This window comes from Manacus candei, unplaced genomic scaffold (genome assembly GCF_025592945.1).
Source record: "Manacus candei isolate 608988 ecotype Guabito, Panama unplaced genomic scaffold, ASM2559294v1 h1tg000023l, whole genome shotgun sequence".
Classification (NCBI taxonomy): Eukaryota; Metazoa; Chordata; class Aves; order Passeriformes; family Pipridae; genus Manacus; species Manacus candei.
In genome coordinates, this window is record NW_026138071.1 from 8,067,822 (window position 1) to 8,085,120 (window position 17,299).

The window sequence follows — 17,299 nt, forward strand, 5'->3', positions numbered from 1 at the left end:
GAGAAGCCTGGGAGTCGACGTCTGGTGCTGGAGATGCCTGCTGGTGGAAACTGCTGGCAGGCAGGCAGACAGAGGAGAAAGGTGAGCCTCAACTTTCCTGTGGCTATGAGGAGCTCCATGGCTCCCGGGTTACCAGCCAGAATGGAGAAGCTGAACAGCCAAAACTGTCTGCAGAAGCAGCAATAGTGGAGGGAACTGTTCTCTTGTGAGGAGAAAGCTGGCTGTGGCAGAAACAGCTTGACAACAAATGTGTGGCTTTAAGGAGGACTGTCAAGGACACATCACTGTGAGTTGATCTAATCCCCTTCTCTAACACGGTAATTGGCCTTGCGGATAGAAGTATTAGATGTGAGATAAGGACTGCAGTTAGGCTTCTGGAGCTGTCTTGCATGATGTTTTCATAAGGCAGGGAAAGTGGTATAGATTAAACTAATCCAGCACAAGTACAAAAGAGGCTGGATAGTCATGCCCAGGACAGCTCTCAGCGACTTGGTATCAAAATGGAAGGACACATTGACAGCGACTCATATATCAGGAAACTTTACTCAAAGGTCCAGATAGTGAAGGTGGAAGAGTGGTGGGAGTAGTCATCACAGGTTAGGCAGTGGTTGAAGTCTTGAGTTGGATGTTGGACAAGACACTGTCATCTACCTCAGAATGCTCTCTGTGTTTTAAGTAGTTAAAAATCCCACATTATTAACCAAAATAATAATAATTTTTAAAAAACCTTCCCCTAGCCTCTTCCATTAGATCTCCTTTCTTTCAGAATAAAGAATTAATTTCTGATGGCAAGAAATACCTTCACAGTGCATTTGTGAACTATGATCTGGCCACACTTCAATCTGTGATCAAGTTCTATATTCGAACTATGATCTAGACAAACTTTGCCCAACCTCTTGCTCTTCACCAGCTGTTCCAGATCTCAGAGACATCATTCTGAAGCTCTATCAGAATTCCTGTTAACAGTCCTGTTAACGTGCTATGACGGTCTGCTGAAGGGAACCCCAAACCCCAAATGTTTGTTATTCCAGATGACACCAGTTGCCCATACAAAGGTCCACACGTGGCTGCTGTGGCTGTGTGCAGCAGTGATCCCCCGTCCCCGCTGCGTGTCCGTGGGTGACACTGGCCTCTCGGGCCCCCTCCAAGCCCTTCTCGGCACCCCACTCTCGAGGTGCTGGCTAATCCCCAGACAGTCTCACCCCGCTCCTAAACGCTCCGGCACAAGCACGGCCCCGTCGCTGCCGCAGCGGCCGCGCTCCCCGCACCCCGGGGCGGGCGGAGCGGGGCGGAGCGGGCGGCCCGGCCGCTCCCGCTGCCCGCGGCCGGCGAGGCGGAGCCAGAGCGGCGCGGGGCTGACGAGCCGTGCCCGCCCGGCCGCGGCGATGCGGCGCTGAGAGCGGCGGCAGCGCTCCCGCGGGCGGCACCGCCGATGGACGCCTCTCTGCGCCAGGTGGGCAGCGGCGGGACGGGGACGGCGGCCGGGCTGGTCCCTGCTCAGGGATGGGAGAGGGGGGGCCGGGCGGAGGCCGGCTGGCAGGATCGGGTCCCGGGGCGAGTCGGGCACCGGGGTGCCGCGCCCCGGGCCAGGAGCGTCCCCGAGGCCGTGGGACGCTGCGCTCCCCGCGGGCCTCGCCGCGCCCCCGCTGCCCCCTCCCCGAGGTGGTCCCGGTTGCACTTTCTCTGGAGCGCTAGGATGCGGCAGGTTTTGTCCCCGAGCGCTCCCCAGCCCGCCGTGGCACCGGGCAAGTCCGTGCGAGGGGCTGAAGGGATTGCGGGAGCCGGAGCCCGAGCGATGCGTGGTCCCGGCAAAGCCGGCCGAGGGCTGCTTGCGGGAGGAGAGGGTTTGTCGCATGATAGTCATGGCTGCCCAGAGCCGGCTCTTTAATCCTCGAGAGCGACTTCAGAGTCCGGAGCCTGCTCCTGCCTGCGTGTGCGTGTCACGGCGCGGCTGTCGGCCGGGGCACCGGGCCGGTGAGGGGCCGGGCAGCGTGCGATGGGAGTCCCCTGCCCCTCTGTGCTCCTGCCCAGTCACCGTCACGCCGGCGGGCAGAACGGCTGCTCAGCAGCCGGACTCGTACCTGTTAGTCGCGGGCTCTGGTCCCCGCCTGTCCGCGGTGCCCTCGCCGCTGTGCACACAGCCGTGCGGGGCACTGTGATGACGGGGGGAGACAGTGACTGAACGGGAGGGGCCAGGTGCCGTGCACAGCCCGGACGCCCCGAAATTCTCTCTTGCCCTTTTCCTTGCCTGAGCATGCACAGGTTTCCAGCCCAGTCTGGTGATTCCTTTGGTTGTGAGGGACAGGTGGGTGCAAGGCCGGGGCAGCCCTTGCTGGCCCCGTGGGTGACAGCGGGTACCTGTGGCACTGGCAGTGGGCACGGCAGGCACTGTGGGGTGACAGGGCCATCCTAAGGTCTGCATCTGAGGTTTAAATACCTCCTGTTTGAGGCAACAGACATCTGCCCCCTCTAAACCCCGGATGGTTTCCAGGCTATTAACCCCCGTGTCTGGTCTTGCGAGTCACGGGTGCGGTGGGGAGCTAGCAGCCCCTCCCGAGCAGCCCGTAGTCAGTGGGTTGAAGCAGCTAATGGGCTCAGGCCTGCCCCCTCCCTGGTGAAGTACTTTCTTTATCAGAACAGATGTTTTCCCAGATCTGGCCCCAGCGAGGAAGGAGTGGCTGCCCTGGGGCTGTGAGGCTGGGGCTGCCCCGCAGCATGCGCAGCAGCACATCGCCCAGCATCCTTCAGCCATTAACTGATTAACCTGCTGCTCCTGGAAGCCTGGGCCATCTGTATCCAATCAGATGAAGGCCAGGGTTTCCCAAAGGGCCATTTCACCAGAGCATTTTTGCCCACCCCTCTGTCAGGAGGAACCTCCTGGCCTCTTGCAACAGGAGTAGCCACGAGCTTGCAACGAGGAGCCTGAAGCACCTGATGGGAGTGGGAGCTGGAAAGGGGATGCCCAGAGATGCATGTCTCTGCAAGTAGCACCCATCAGAGAACTGTCTGCTATGTCCAGCTCTACTTGTCCAGGCATGATTCTACCATTATGTTGAGAAACAGGGATTTCCAGGGAAAGACTCAGGGACAGTCCTGAAGCCAAAGTCTCTCTAAGAGTCCCACATCTATTGTAAATCACAGGCTGGAGAGCTGGAGTGAGCATGTATGGGAAAGCATCAAGCTTTGTTTTGCAGGAAAGACTGTGGGGGTGGGAAAGAGGGAATGCTTCCCCAGAGCGGGAATGTTTGGCATTTGCTGCACCCCAGTCACTCTTCCTCTTTCTCGATGGGGGTGTTCTTGGTAGGAGGGAAAGCCTGAATAGAAGGGAGTTGCTTCACCTCTTTCTGCAGCGGCAGCAAATGAGCTTGTCCCAGGGGATGCATGTCGTCTCTTACAAGGAATAGCTTAAACCCCAGCATGCCGTTGGTCTTGCCTTAGCAGGCTCCATGCTGTGCTTGCAGCATTTAGATACCATGCTCAGCAATGTGAGGGGTAGGTGGGGATGCCATGGGTCTTTACAGCTCCCCTGGTTCCCCCTTCAGCAAGCTGGAGACCAAAGGAGTTCCTATTCTTTGAAATTTATCTATGATAAGTGGCTTAGTGATGGGTTCAACCTACTTATCATCCAGGCTCTGCCAAGGGGGGAATAGTTTTGGCTGGTTGTGCCAACTTGACGCTACTGAGGGGATTCCCATGTGCTGTGCCCTCCTCTGCCTGCAGACCCCAGGGACAGCGAGCTGGCAGGGTGTGTGCTGCCACCACTGTTCCCCTGCAGTGTCCCAGATGGGCCAGATTAGAAAGACTTCATCCTCAGCAAGTGGTACAGCACAAAGATGTGCGCCTCTGCCATCTGAGGTCTGCTGTGCAGCATGTCTCAGAGATGTGATGAATGACGCCTTTGCTCCAGACGGGTCTGAGTGGAGGAGCCGAGACAGTGTGTGTGCTCTGCCATCTCCTTTCTTGGCTGCTGCAGCAAGTCCTGTGCCTAGGCAGGGAGGAGGGGCCCTGGAGGCCAGGGCTGTGGCATGGTGACAGATGATGGTTTCCCTGTGTGTCTGGAGTGTGGGCAGGATGTGGGGTGACACAGAGGATATGACTCGCTCTCCAATTCTCCCCCAAGGGGCAGGAATGTCATGGCCAGAGTTAAAGGAGACACTTCTCTCATCTTGTCCTTCTGTACTCCAGTTGGAGTGACCAGCCAGCATGGTCCCATTGCATCCAGTGGAGTCACAGGTGCTGTTCTCCTTCTCACGTGCCACTAGCCTAGAAATGCTGACATTTTAAGCATTTTCCTCATTGCTCTTGCAACACGAAAGACAGTTTTCCTCATTGCTCTTTTGGTGAAATCCAAAGCTTTTCTTCTGTATTGTAAAATAAATCCCCTGAAGTTCTTAAACTTTCTCACATGCAGAGAGAAAGGCAGGGGGATTCTATGCTCATGTCCTGCATGGCTGTGATGGTCAGAATTGTCCTCTCTACAGCTGTCATGTCTTCACTTATTGTTCCTCATCCTTCCCATCTTTCTCTGACTATAGTCCTTCTCTTCTTTTGGCCTGGGACATCTGCTGTGGAGGTAGGGAGAGGAGCCATCTCCCCCAGGGACACACGCAGACCAGGGGGAAGTCTCAGAGTCAAGTCTGTGGAGGAGCACAAAGGTTACCCAAGTTGCCACCATGCATGCATCTGAGCTGCTTTCTTGGCCCCAAACTGAGGTGGGAAGCAATCAACTCTGCCAGGTTTCCTTTGGTCTGGCAGTTTTGCCCCAACTGCTGACTACCTGATGCAAGTGGGAAGTGCCTGGCTACTTCACAAAGCTATCAGTGAGTCTGAAAAGTGTGGTCCTTTGCCAACCACATGACACTTGACTGTATTCACTGTCCTTCAGGTGTCTAATGGCTCCTTAGTCCCAGTGTAAACTCATGTGTGTAAACATTTGCAGGCAGGGTACATGGGTAAGGAGAAGAACTGAAGGGACTTGACAGTGAAGGCATCTTTGCAGTATGGAGCCTGCCTGATCCATGGGTGCAGCAGGTACAGGACTGGTCTGATTTTTGGTTGCACATGCGATTCTCACCAGCTTTGGTTGAAGCTGTCTGGCTACATCATTCAGAGACCGGTGTCTGAGGGAGCCCAAATTGTGCTGAGTGGGAAGAGTTTATACATGGCATGCTGGATTAGGTTTCTCAACATCTTGGTTTGCCCTTCCCATGCTCCCTGCCGTTGGGAGAAGGTGGAGTTCCTGTGAGAGAGGAGCCTGGCCGGATGTCCTGGAGAATCTATCTAGAGACTCTTGTCTGAGATGAGGGAAGTGGTTCAGCTGACTTGGATGACACTGACCATGAGTGATGTGCTGTCTTCACAGATAAAAGAGAGCTGAGTTCCCATGTATTAACAACCATTGGCTTAGGAAAATGCCATCTTGGAAAGAAAAGGTACATAGAGCATCATCTTCTTTATCAGTGAGGCTGCTCTTTAAAGGGGTATTCCAACAAAGCCTCTCTTCTCCCCTCAGGAACATATGCTTTGTCAACTTTTCCTGACAACCTCCTCTTAGTCTACTGAGAGTATTGTGACCTCTTAGAAAAGAAGACCAAAGAGATTGGGAAGAGACAGAAATTCTGACTATTACATCCATCCTGTGTATGTAATGCTCTCTGTGTCAATACTAAAGAGAGCAATTCCTCTCTGTTTAATTAATCACTGTAGTTCAGCTAAAAAGAAGTACCACTGTCCTTGAAGATATCCATTGGACTAGTGTAGCATGGATATTCTGAGATGCAGAATCATCTATCCCAGCTGCATCTCCCCCAAATCATTCGGAGTGATAAAGAAGCAGATGTAGGACACAAGGTTTCGACTGACGTGTTCTGGAGCAGAAATTGCAGGGAAGAAAGCTCTTGTGCCAAAGGTGACATGAAGAAGTGTGTGGTGGAAGAGAGAGAGTCCTGCTAGCTCCCTCCTTAGGGCATTCATCTGGAACCAGGCTGCATGAGCTGCGACCTTGTCAGATCCCATCAGCAGCAAGAGGGTGGGCTGGCGCAGGCTCTCGATGAGAGTCTCCACGTGAAGCATGCCAGGTTGCCCCGGGCCAGCCTACAGCTGCCCCATCATGGTCTCCAAAACCACCTTGTTCTGCTCTGGTTTCACTTCTTGCCACACTTTAATTTAACATAATAATCACAAATGTTTCTCAATTTCTTGTTTCCCATTTTGCTTTAAGGAGAATCTGCAAACTATTTAAATGTGATCATTAAGACTGAAACTTGTGAGAGTCTGGGTTTCTTGGTTATCCTCCAGTTACCCTAAACTCTGCAGTTCTGCCTCCTCATTTCCCTCTGAGATTGCCCACAGTTCAGCAGTGCTGTAGAGCCAAGTCTCAGGAAAAACACCTACGGATGGCCTGTCTGCCATACAGCACTTGGCACGGTGTCCAGGGTACTCTGAGGTCCTGTCATTAGAAATGCAATAATTATCACAGCAACTGAACTGGTGGTGGGGCCTCTCATAGGTACAGTGACCGGCATGTTCAGTGAGAAGGTGGAAATTAGGGTTAGGACCAGGGTGGTGTATTAGTCCTGTTTATTCCTGTTACCTGCGTCTTGAGCCAATGATGAAGGTTTGGCTGAATCACACTTTCTGGAAAGGCTTCTTATTTCTGGAGGATACCCCGCTTTTTGCAGCTTCTTCAAGTGGTTATGCAACCTTGTTTTAAAATAAATCCTGCTTCATTTCTAAAGTGTCTGGCAGATCATCCATTTTTGGGTCCTACTTTGCTACATGAGAGTTGTTTTGTCCCAAATAACTTCTTTGTCTGTAAAAAATTATTCTGTCACCAAGTTGCCTCTGGGTTGCTGGCAAAGGTGAGCCAGGAGGTAGCAGAGCAGGGGTCTCAGCGCTGCTGACATCCGTGTCCTCTCAGCAGGGTGTGGTTAATTGAAGAGGAGAGGTTTGCAGCCCATGCTGGGCCACACACTGCTCCCCCCTATCAGTGTCTGGGCTAGATAGGGCAGCCCTAGCCCTGGCAAATCTACATAATGACATTAACATTTTCACAAGTACTTTTGCACTACAAGGGATCTTTCCGAATAGTAAAAATGACTGAGCCTTTTATGTTGTATCTGGAAGGCTTCTTTCTCACTCAAAGGATAAGTAAGCAGTAAACTTCCTTACTCCTGCTTATACATCCCAGACATGCATCAGCTCTTGTTTCAACCAAATGTCCTGGGAGTTTCTGCTGAGCAATTCACAATCCTCTTTGGGTCTGTGACTTTCCAGAAGACATTCCTCTGTTTGAAGTGCTCCTTGCATTCCTTCTCTTCTGATGATGACCTTTCTGTTTGGCTGTACTTTAATCCCTTTTTTTTCAAACAAGTGGGCTGTGGAATCCACACTGCTCTGATGGTCTCATCCTTGTGGGTACTTACTTATCTACCAGATGTTGGCATCTGCTAGTACTGTCAGCGCTAGTTTTGATTTTAGGTCCCTGATGAGAATACGAAATAGTACTGACCCTGTCACTGCAGATATTTGTTAGAAACTCCCTCAGTTAGTTGTGATTTTCCCTGTGCATAACAACAGTTTTGAGATCCCTTTGCTGCTGTTTGCTCAAGAACTGACTTTTACTAGAATACTGTGTTCTACATGAACAATGCCAGGAGAGTCAATCACTGTCTTATTTCTCTCTTATGCTTGGATGCTGAGGAAGGACTCTTTTTGACTACACTTCTTTCTACATGTTGACTGGCACTGGAAAACGATTAAAGCCAGAGTATCCTTAAGATGAAACAGCTGAGAGCAAAACCTCTGTATTTTCCCTGGGGTCCTCAGACTAAGCAACCCATGGTTATGTGGGATAATCCTGCTATCACTCCCATTTAGGCTCTGACCCTTTCAATCCCTTGGAATTTCCTCAGCATTACCAGATTTATAAAAGATGAATATCAGTTGGTGAGAAACTTTATTGGACAGATCTCTGGGAACTCTTGCACCTGTTGATTTTTAAAATGTTTTATGTCCTTTTAATTTACTAATATATGGGAAAGCACGTCAGCATTGCAATGTGATGCAAGAAGGGTGCTTTCCAGGGATATTTGTTAAAAACTTTTGCATATCTGCATCATTACTCATAATACTGCCATCCACATGTAGTAGTTGGATGCTGCTACTAGCACACGTATGATTTTAGCTAGTAGCACCCAGTGATTTTAGAAAACAGTGAAATATGGACTCTTCTGTCTTCACTGTCTCCCACCTTCTTTCTTACATGGCTTGTTTCCCCAGTTTTTTCCCACATTCACTCTTATTTCAGATAGACTGACAGTGTATTCCAGCTCAGAGGCACTCCACTTGCTGTCTGTATGGTGTTTGAGGGAAGGACACTCAGGACGATCAAACACCAGGAAAATGTCTCACGTGAAGAGCTTAAAGAACCTGAGATTAGTTTATTAGTGAAATGACAAATAGGGGGAGACATGGCAAAAGAGCAGAAAATAATGGATGAGACAGAGAAGGTGGATTGAACTCCTCTGTTCCTCTACCTCTGACCGCAAGAAAAACGGATTTTCTGCTTCACAGTGATGAGACTGGTTTAAAAGTGTACGTTTCTGTATAATGTGTGAGTAGGTGGTGGAACTCCACAAGGTAAGGAATTATTGAAATAAAGGTTGTAGCAAGATACAAAAAGGTATTGGACATAATTATGCATAAACATTGCGGAAGAAATACTGTTTCAGGGCTCTCATCCGAGATTTTTACAAAAGGCATTGCATTGTGGCTTCTTGAGGCACCATGTTGGAGCTGGTGTCTCTGTGACAGACTGCTGTATCCTCATGGCTTCCTGAGGCCCTGAGCTCTAGTCTGTGAACCTTGAAGATTTCTCAACTGCTCATCAGCCCAGCCTCACCCTTGAAGCCATAGGCTGAATTTGAGAGAGGGAGGGAACTGCAAGCAGGCTGTGTCACTACGTATTTGGTGGTAAGAGGGAGAGGAGACCCAAAGCAACGTTCCTGTTGAGAGCAGGGCAGGAATACCTTTTCACTTGCTATGTTTGGAGCTGCAGGCTGGTCAGTAACAGTTTTGCTAGGGCCAGGTTGGGCTTTAGCACGTGCCATGTTGCCTCCTTTCTTTCAGGGCTACAGAGATGATGTGGGAAAGCTACTGTTGCTGTGATGTGACAGGGAATACACATCTGTAGATATACATGTGAATAACATGCCTAGGGAACAACATTGTTTTAATTCAACTTTTAGGTGGGGTAGAGCTTATTGAGAAGGCAATATGAACTTAACTAAATTTAGTTAAGTTTTATGAACTAAATTTAGTATGCATTTTCAAGGCTGGTGAGAAGTTCTCAGGCAGTTGCAAAACCCTCTAGGACTGTTGCTTCAGCTGAGAAGGGGAGTGACTCCACTGCCCCAGTGGAATTGCAGGGGGCAGCTGATCTTAAACTGAGCCTTGAGAGAGCACACAGTAAAGTCACACCTGCCTCCTCTCTGTGCACCTTATGCTCATGGCAAAGGGCAGCCCTGAAGTATGCAGAAACAGTTGAGGATTCACTCCCTCCACTCCCATGAAGAGGAGTTGGTGTGGTTGCTATGGCTGGGTAGTTGCTTCTTTGAGAAGATTAAGAATTACCTCCAAGGACCAGGCATTTCCTGGGAGATATTTGAAGTTGGGAGATGTGCTGGAGAGTGAGAAGCTGTGCAGCAGCCAAACTGGGGGAGGAGAGAGGAACAGAACAGATGGGAGGGGGAGGCGAAAGGGGAGTGGGAAGCAGTGCACCTACATCAGTGACCAGAAGTGACAAACTGCTCTTAGATGATTTAAAATGCACAAACCTTTTCCTGATATTGCTATTCTGCAAAGCTGCTGGCAGACTGAGGGCTTTGCTCCTTAATTAGTGAGGAATGGGGCTGCTAATTGGCAAAACTAGAATGAGTCATGGGCTCACTCTAGGCTGCAGCTCTGGAGCAGCAGGACCCATGGCTGCAGTCTGTGCTCAGCTCTGCGAGTTGTGCTGGCTTGCAGAGGCTGCCTAGGCTCAGTGGGCTGCTGTGTGGGAACCATGGGACTGGACAGGTGCAATCCAGTCCCTTTTTGCTCTACAGTGTGTCATCCTTGTGCCTTACAAAAAGTAGACTTTTGTTTCTGTTACCCCTGCCGCTGTTGAGGTTTTGTCCCTCTTCCCAGCTACTCCACATTGGCTTCTGCCAACTGAGCTGTTGTTGCTTCTCTCTCTTACCTATGGCCTCCTGGGCTGCCCCTCCCTTTCAGCAGCTGGTCCTGGTTTTGCTGATCAGATATAACCCAGGAACTGACTGTATGGCTTCATTTCAGCCTGACATCAGAAAAACAGCAAGGTTGCATTCCTTACCATATGGGTCTAGGGTGTCAGGGACTCCCCCTCCCCACCAATATTATATCCATTAGCTAAGGCTCTTTATATCTGTTCTATCACTTATTCATGATCATCCAGATCAATCTGTTGAAAAGTGCATTTATTGAAACCTGATTCCAGCTTTGTCTGGATTGCAAGGGCCTTTCTAGCCCAGTCTCTGCCTCATGGTTTGCAACCGCAAAGCCCACTGAGGAAAGAGAGCTGGCATAGCGCAGTGCTGCAAGGAGAGTCTTTTCCAAGCCTAGGAGCATATGGATCCATCGCCAGGAAAAACACAAGGCTTGGATGCCCGATACCCACTGAACAGCTTCAGTGTGCTAGAAGGACAAAGGTATGTTATGTATATAGTAGTTAGAGTTGAAAACTTCTAGCACCCATGTAGATTTTTGTCTCAGACTCTCAGTGCAGGGGTGTACATTTTTGAGACATCTCTGCCCCTTGCAGAATGCCTGATTGGGGATAGTTACCTAAATCAAGGGACTGCAAGAGCCTCTCATAGTATTGTGTTTGTAGGTACATCTGGAGGCTGAGACAGCTATGTTCATGCACAAATAAAACATTAAAAACATCCCGTAATGGAAATAGCAGACAATTGTATGCTTGTTTCATACACTGAAAGATGTCTTCCTACCAAAAGTGCTTTTCCTCTCTGAATAACCCTTGGAAATTGATGCAGCCTTTCTGGTTGTAGCCCCTGCTGAGCATGTTACTCCTGGGAGTTGTGTAGGTTTGTGCACAAGGAGGAATGGGATTATGAGTGCACTCAGAGAGAGGCAGCACTGCTTTCTCATCAAATTCAGCTGAGGCAGCTCATTCCTGCTTGTGTATGGGAAGAAGCCGTTTCCAGAAGAGAGAGGACATCCTGGGAGAACATGAAGATTCAAGGGTAGTCCAGAATACACAAATAAGAACAGAATATGATAACTTGTTTCTGAAGAGTGGTACAGTTGTGGAATAGGGGCTTTCTCATGTCAATCTCTAAATGTACCTCCTGCTGAGTTGGGAGGCTCTGGAGAGGCCAAGGCACCTGCAGGTACAGAGTTCTGTATCTTGTACTCTGGAGCTTACCTTGCTCCCTTCAGTAGCTGAATAACTGAATAACTCTACTTTAATGTCTACTGCAGTAAGAGTTGTGCACTGCCATCTGCCTCTATGCCCATTCCCTGGGTACAGCATGCAAGATCTCCCTTATTCTTTCCCTGCCAACACAGCATACTGCATCTACTGAGATTAAGATACAGGCATGCGAGTGTCAGAGAGAACTTCTGGTTTCAGACTTGTAAAAAAAGGCATAGAAGGCCAAATAAATCTGTGGCTTTGATTGATTTCTTGATATCACGAATATCAGGAAACATTATTTATTTCTGACTCTAGGATCATATTATATGAACAGAGAAAAATGACATCGTAGAGTTTACTGTCCATAGTGGAAGGCATCATGGTACGACAGTGAGCCAGTACTGATGAAACACTGCTCCTTGTATGCAAGCAACTTTATTTTCTAAATTATAACCCCATGGTGTGGGATCAGTTTTCAGGGTTGTGCTTTGCTACACACTTTGTGGCAAGGCCAGTTCATGGACAGATTGTCACTGAGGATAGGAATGAGGATGCTGGTCTCAGAGTTTGTTTAACATCCGAGTGACCTACCCTTGATATAGGAACTCTAATATGTTACTACTTTATTTGTCCTTTCAGTTCCTGCTGTTGTTGCCTGTAAAAACCAAAGCAAGACCCCTAATAAACTCCTGGTTAAAGAAGAATTGGGAGGGGATGAGCTATTCTCATTATATAACGGGCTTGGGTTGACTGTATGATCACTATTCAGCCAGCTGTATTTGATTGAAAGTGGTTACACAAAATCATCACTGGTTGATGTTCCTACACTGTCTATTAAGGTGTTCTTTTCAAATTAGTGATTGCTCGTTTCACTTTGTTAAACTGTTTTGTCTCTGGATGAAGGTGAGACCTTCTATATCCCTAACTGAAAGCTGAAGGACTTTTGTACTAGAAGAGCAGGGTGTTCCCATCCTCTGTGTTGCCTGCTGGGAGCCCCCCGAGCCAGCAGGTCGCTGCTCTGCAGTGCTGGGCAGTGCTCTGTGCAACTGCCCTTGCTTCCCCCATGGAAGTTCAGCCTTGCTGACTGGCAGTTCATGGAAGTTTTCTGCTCAATTTAATCCTTTCAACTGATCAATGAGATGTGTGGTATTGGGGAAGAGGGGAGTGAAGAGAGGGCAGTCTCTCTGGTGTCGCCATCTGTTTCTGTATTTAGACAAGGTCCCATGGGGAATTTGATTTTTAGAAAAAAGGGCTGATGGAAGGAGATGCACAAAAACAAACTTGGCCTTCCAGGAAATGGGAGCTATGCTGGGCAGAAGTTACAATAATTATTTGTTTTGTGGTTCCTTTTCTGGATGTATCAGCATGATATTCCTTTTGGAAACAACATAACTGTTGAATTTATTCTGCTAGGCAGAGGCAATTGCTGTTGTAAAAACAGCTACAACATCAAAGTAAACTGAAGTAAGTAGTTCTGGGCAGCTGAAATGCCACAGTGCCTGGTAGCTTCAGCGTGTTACCTTCTAGTCCTTAACAGCACACAGAAGGATCTGCCATAAGCTTGTGGAGTATTGTATAAAAGAACTACATCTCCTTTTAGGAGTATTTGTCAATGCTTTTGCACATGGACTTCTGCTGGGAAAGGGGTCTGGGTCAGTCTGGACTTTCAGATAATTTCTACATGTTGAAGATACCAGAATGATCCCATTGTTCATATCCCTTCTTTTCCCCTTTAAATGGTATCTAATCAATAACAGTGTCCATACCCATGCAGTGTCACTTACTTGTGTGTCAGATTAGCAACTGCATCTAGCTCCAAATTTATTTCCAAGCTCAGGGAGTGGAAAGTCTGTCTAACCTGGACCCCTCTTGTCTTCCATGGACCGACCATATAAGGTGCTGTAATCATGACACACTCCTAATGGTGGGGGGTGCATGCCATGGCATTGGGGTGCAGCGTGCATGGGAGGGTGCAGGCTTGTCTCCTCATTAAATTGCACTTGCTTCAGGCTCTCATCTGTGCAATCCTGGGTTACTGGTTACTGGTGAAGGCATTGAAATGCACTGTTGGGGATGTTTACACTAAGTCTCTTAGAAAATGGTTTCTTTCATCCTGCTTTCCCAGTTGGGAACTCTAGACACAGCCTTGCTGTTTTCTGACTCTTTGCTCTGTACTGTGGTGCTAGTAGGACTCTTTGGTGAAACCAGCAAAAATATTATCTTTTAACACATGTTGCTGTTCATATGTTTATGCAGAATAGTCAGAATGTGATTTGGGAAATGGATGATTTCTCAACAGCAATGTCTTGCCTAGATGCCTCAGGACACTTTGTCTCAAGCATCAAGAGTTTCAGAAAATGTAAGAGGATGTCACAGAGACCTCTATATAGTTCCTCAAAATCTTTATTCAATGCATGGTTTATACCAGCTCTCTGGGATCTTAAAACTTGAATCTGTAACATAAGATTAAATTTTTTCTGTTGCTATTGGTCACTGGCAATGGTGGAGTGATCTTTGCACACTACCTGTGAGTTTAGGTGCTGATCAGATGCACTGGTGCTTTTCATTCACTTGGTGAGGGGAAATTAATTTGCTTGGTGTGGAAACTCTAGACCAGAACACAACAGTAAAGCTAGAATTATGTAGGCCTTTTTTAATGTCCTTAAACCCAGTTCCTGTATTGGGAGGACTGGAGGTTGGCCAATAGATGTGTCTTCTACAATAAGGAAAATCCAGGGTACTAAGGTGTTTAAAGTGACTCAAGTAGTTTAAAAAAACCCACCCAAACTAAAAACAAATCATTAAAAATAGAATTAGCATTCCACATTCTGTATAATGTAATATAGAAATACTATTCCATCTCTTCAAACATGATAAGTCTACAAGCAAAGAGCTAATGGTGCTGATGGGATTAAGAGGGTAAGAAGGGCTTTTATAATCAATAACTTAGGGGCAGAAAAAAAAATTAGGAAGAAAGTAGGTCTGTGAATCGATGAAAGGCAGGATGGTCTTAATATAACTCAATAGTTGAGCACTTCAGATTTTTCGCTGTACTTATCTAAGCAGTGTTTATGTGATTTCTATGGGAAGACATGGAATGGATTAGTTTGCAATAACTGAAATGTGATGTGACATTTTGCCTAATTCTGCAGGTCATGCTCACCCTGATTTGCATTCATGCTCCTGCTCTTTCCCTTGTACCAGGTCCCACAGGCAAACAGGGCAGAAAAGGCCAATCCAGCAAACTTACTTTCCCTACTGTTTTGGTAGGCAAGCTATGAGATTTGCCTGTCCTGCAGATCCCTGCCTATATGTTACCAGAAATCTGCCTTTTGCTTAGACTTGTCTTGAGTGTCTTGAGAGACACTGAGCAGTTAAAGATGTTGTAGTGTATGTGAAACTATATAAACATCAGTGCATATACACATCAGACATCAGGGCCATCATATATACATCAGTGTGTGTATACATTAGAGAAACACTCAAGTAATTTCATTTACCAAAGGAAACTTTTGCAAGTGTCTGTAAATGTATCTACTTAGCTGTGCCCTGATGATTTCTGAAAGTGTTTTGACTTACAATGGTGCGTGGGTGTATGAAATTGTAAACATGCTTTATTTATATTTTCTATTATTATTATTGTAACATGACTTTTAATGACCGGATATTCCAAGTTTGAAAATATTTAGACAGTCAAAGCCACTATTCTGTGTGTCTTTGATTTTCCATGACACTTTCTATAAAAATTGGCGTTTCCTTACTTTGGTTTCCACATTAAGCTGAGTAAAACTGCTTTTTCTTCTGCTTGTGTTACATTAAAAAAATCAAACCTGATTTCTCTGAAAATGTAAGTAGAACTTACTTAAAAATTTTAAGCATCTGTTGCTTAGAAGCAGCCTCTGAATAATGCAGTTTCCCCCAGCTTTCCTTAGGTGTTTGCACTCCATGTGCAGATCTCACAGGCTCCAGTTCTTTGTAATAGGAGGTCTTCTGGTTTTTGCAGGGTGCCAGGGTATGGCTGCGGGAGCAAGACCAGCTGCAGCCATGCACTGTTGGCTTGTGTGCCGATGGAAACGTGCTCTTCACCTCAGATTATGGCACGGTAAGTGAAGTTTGCACGAGGCTGTAGCCTATGCCAAGTTGCAAGATGGACTTCTTGCTTTTGCATGACCATCATGTTGAAATGTATCAATTGAAATGCTGTGATTCTGTCTGAAAAGTGACCAGGCTCTGTTACAAACTATGCCAAAAGTGTAACGAAGGTTAAAAAGAGAAGATTGTTCTTCATTTGTCTACCCACCTCACTTTTCTTGGTTTTCTTTGTGTCATCTTTGAAGGAGTTGCATTCACAGCCTAGCAAAATGATTATGTTGGCTAAGTGCTCCTGGGAAGGAGGCAGCTCCACCAACTAAGCAGCCCTTTCTTCCAGGATGTACTTGTTGCAAGCTGTGCCATTGTAAGAGATGTTGTGTTCACCACCGTCTGCTTCAGCAGCTTTTGCCATCAGCCCTTTGGTTTCAGGGACACGGGGCAGTGGCCTCCCTGTGTCAGTCAGTGGTGTAAATGCAGCAGTGATGCCCAGGACAGTTCAGCAAGGCAGCCAAGCTCTGAGAGCAGAGCTCTCTGACAGTGGTAGGAAGAAGCCTCTTTCCTGCCTGATTTCCAGCCCTGTGCTCCTTGTGGTTTCCTGGTGCATCTGCTGTAGTGCTCGTGGAATAATATTGGTAGGAAGGGATCTCTGGGGATCGTCCAAGTCCTCAGTGAGTCAGCTGGACTAGCTAACCCTGGGAAAACTATCCATTGCCTTCAGGGAGGTTCTTGGTGAGTCAGACTGGTGCCTGGTCTCTGAGGAGGATGGGGAAACAGGCAGGACTGTGCCCTACAGCAGTGAGCAATTAGATCTGCTCAGCTGTGCTGGTGAATGGGGCTCTGCAGGTGGCTGCTTTGTAACAGGAAAATGGACAGGTTTTCTTCAGCCTCTTACCTGGCAAACAAAGGAGGGTGCAGGAGGAAAGGGGATTTAGGACTCCAGTTAGTGGAGAGTCAGTGGTAGGACTGTCATATTTTTCAGTCTTCCTTTGAAAGGGCTTGATTTCAAGTCATCGTTCTTTTTTAAAGATCCTGTTTTGTTTCTCAGAGATGGAAACTCACCTAGCAAACACAAATTTTTCATCTGCTTACTGTAGTCTCTCAAATTCCTTCTTGGAGATCCTTGTTTTGGAAGTGCTGGAGAGTCAGTAACACATTTTAAGGGATCACAGGTACTGCAGCAGCCTCTGGAGGGACAACAAACAATGAGCATTTCTGTTACTCTCCCAGTCCTGCCTCTTCTGATATGCTGCTGTGGCCTTGTAAAATCTTCCAAACCCACCTGACACCTCTGAAATCTACCTTAGAGCCATCTAAGGGGGTGTACCCACTGCCAACCTGTGTCCTGTATATAGACAGGCAGATGATAGACACAGGATGATGCTTGATGACTCACAGGTGTAAAAAAAGCTGAATTTGGGGGGGGGTTTCTCCCATGAAACAAGAAACCACTATGCTGAAGGAGCATGTGATTCATGGTTTATGCAGCAAAAGTACATGGTGATCATTAAAGGGCTTTCTTTGTTCAGTGCCCCCCACAATAGTTGTCCTGTGTGCTTCCCTTGCCTGCCACCTTCATTGATTCATACCTGTAGGAGGGACTGGAAGTCCTACCCCAGGTGAAAACTCAGATAAAAACTTCTTCACTTTGGGTTGAATGGACTGTTTGATCCCTCTGATTTTTAGAACCCCTAAATCTAGTTGTCCTCATCTTTGCTGTGGCCCAGCATACCTGCAGCTCTTGCAGCTCTAAGG

The 17,299-nt window shown here is 47.6% G+C and overlaps 1 protein-coding gene across 1 annotated transcript in view; it reads left to right on the forward strand.

Moving 5' to 3' along the window:
- The first annotated feature begins 1,346 nt into the window (after window positions 1-1,346).
- LOC127471245 (unconventional myosin-X-like) overlaps window positions 1,347-17,299 on the forward strand; it is a 90,810-nt gene continuing 74,857 nt past the window's right edge. The window contains exons 1-2 of the mRNA XM_051787994.1: window positions 1,347-1,453; window positions 15,459-15,557. Of these exons, the coding sequence (XP_051643954.1) occupies window positions 1,433-1,453; window positions 15,459-15,557 (120 nt within the window). The 5' untranslated portion in view covers window positions 1,347-1,432. The remainder of the gene's footprint in view (window positions 1,454-15,458; window positions 15,558-17,299) is intronic.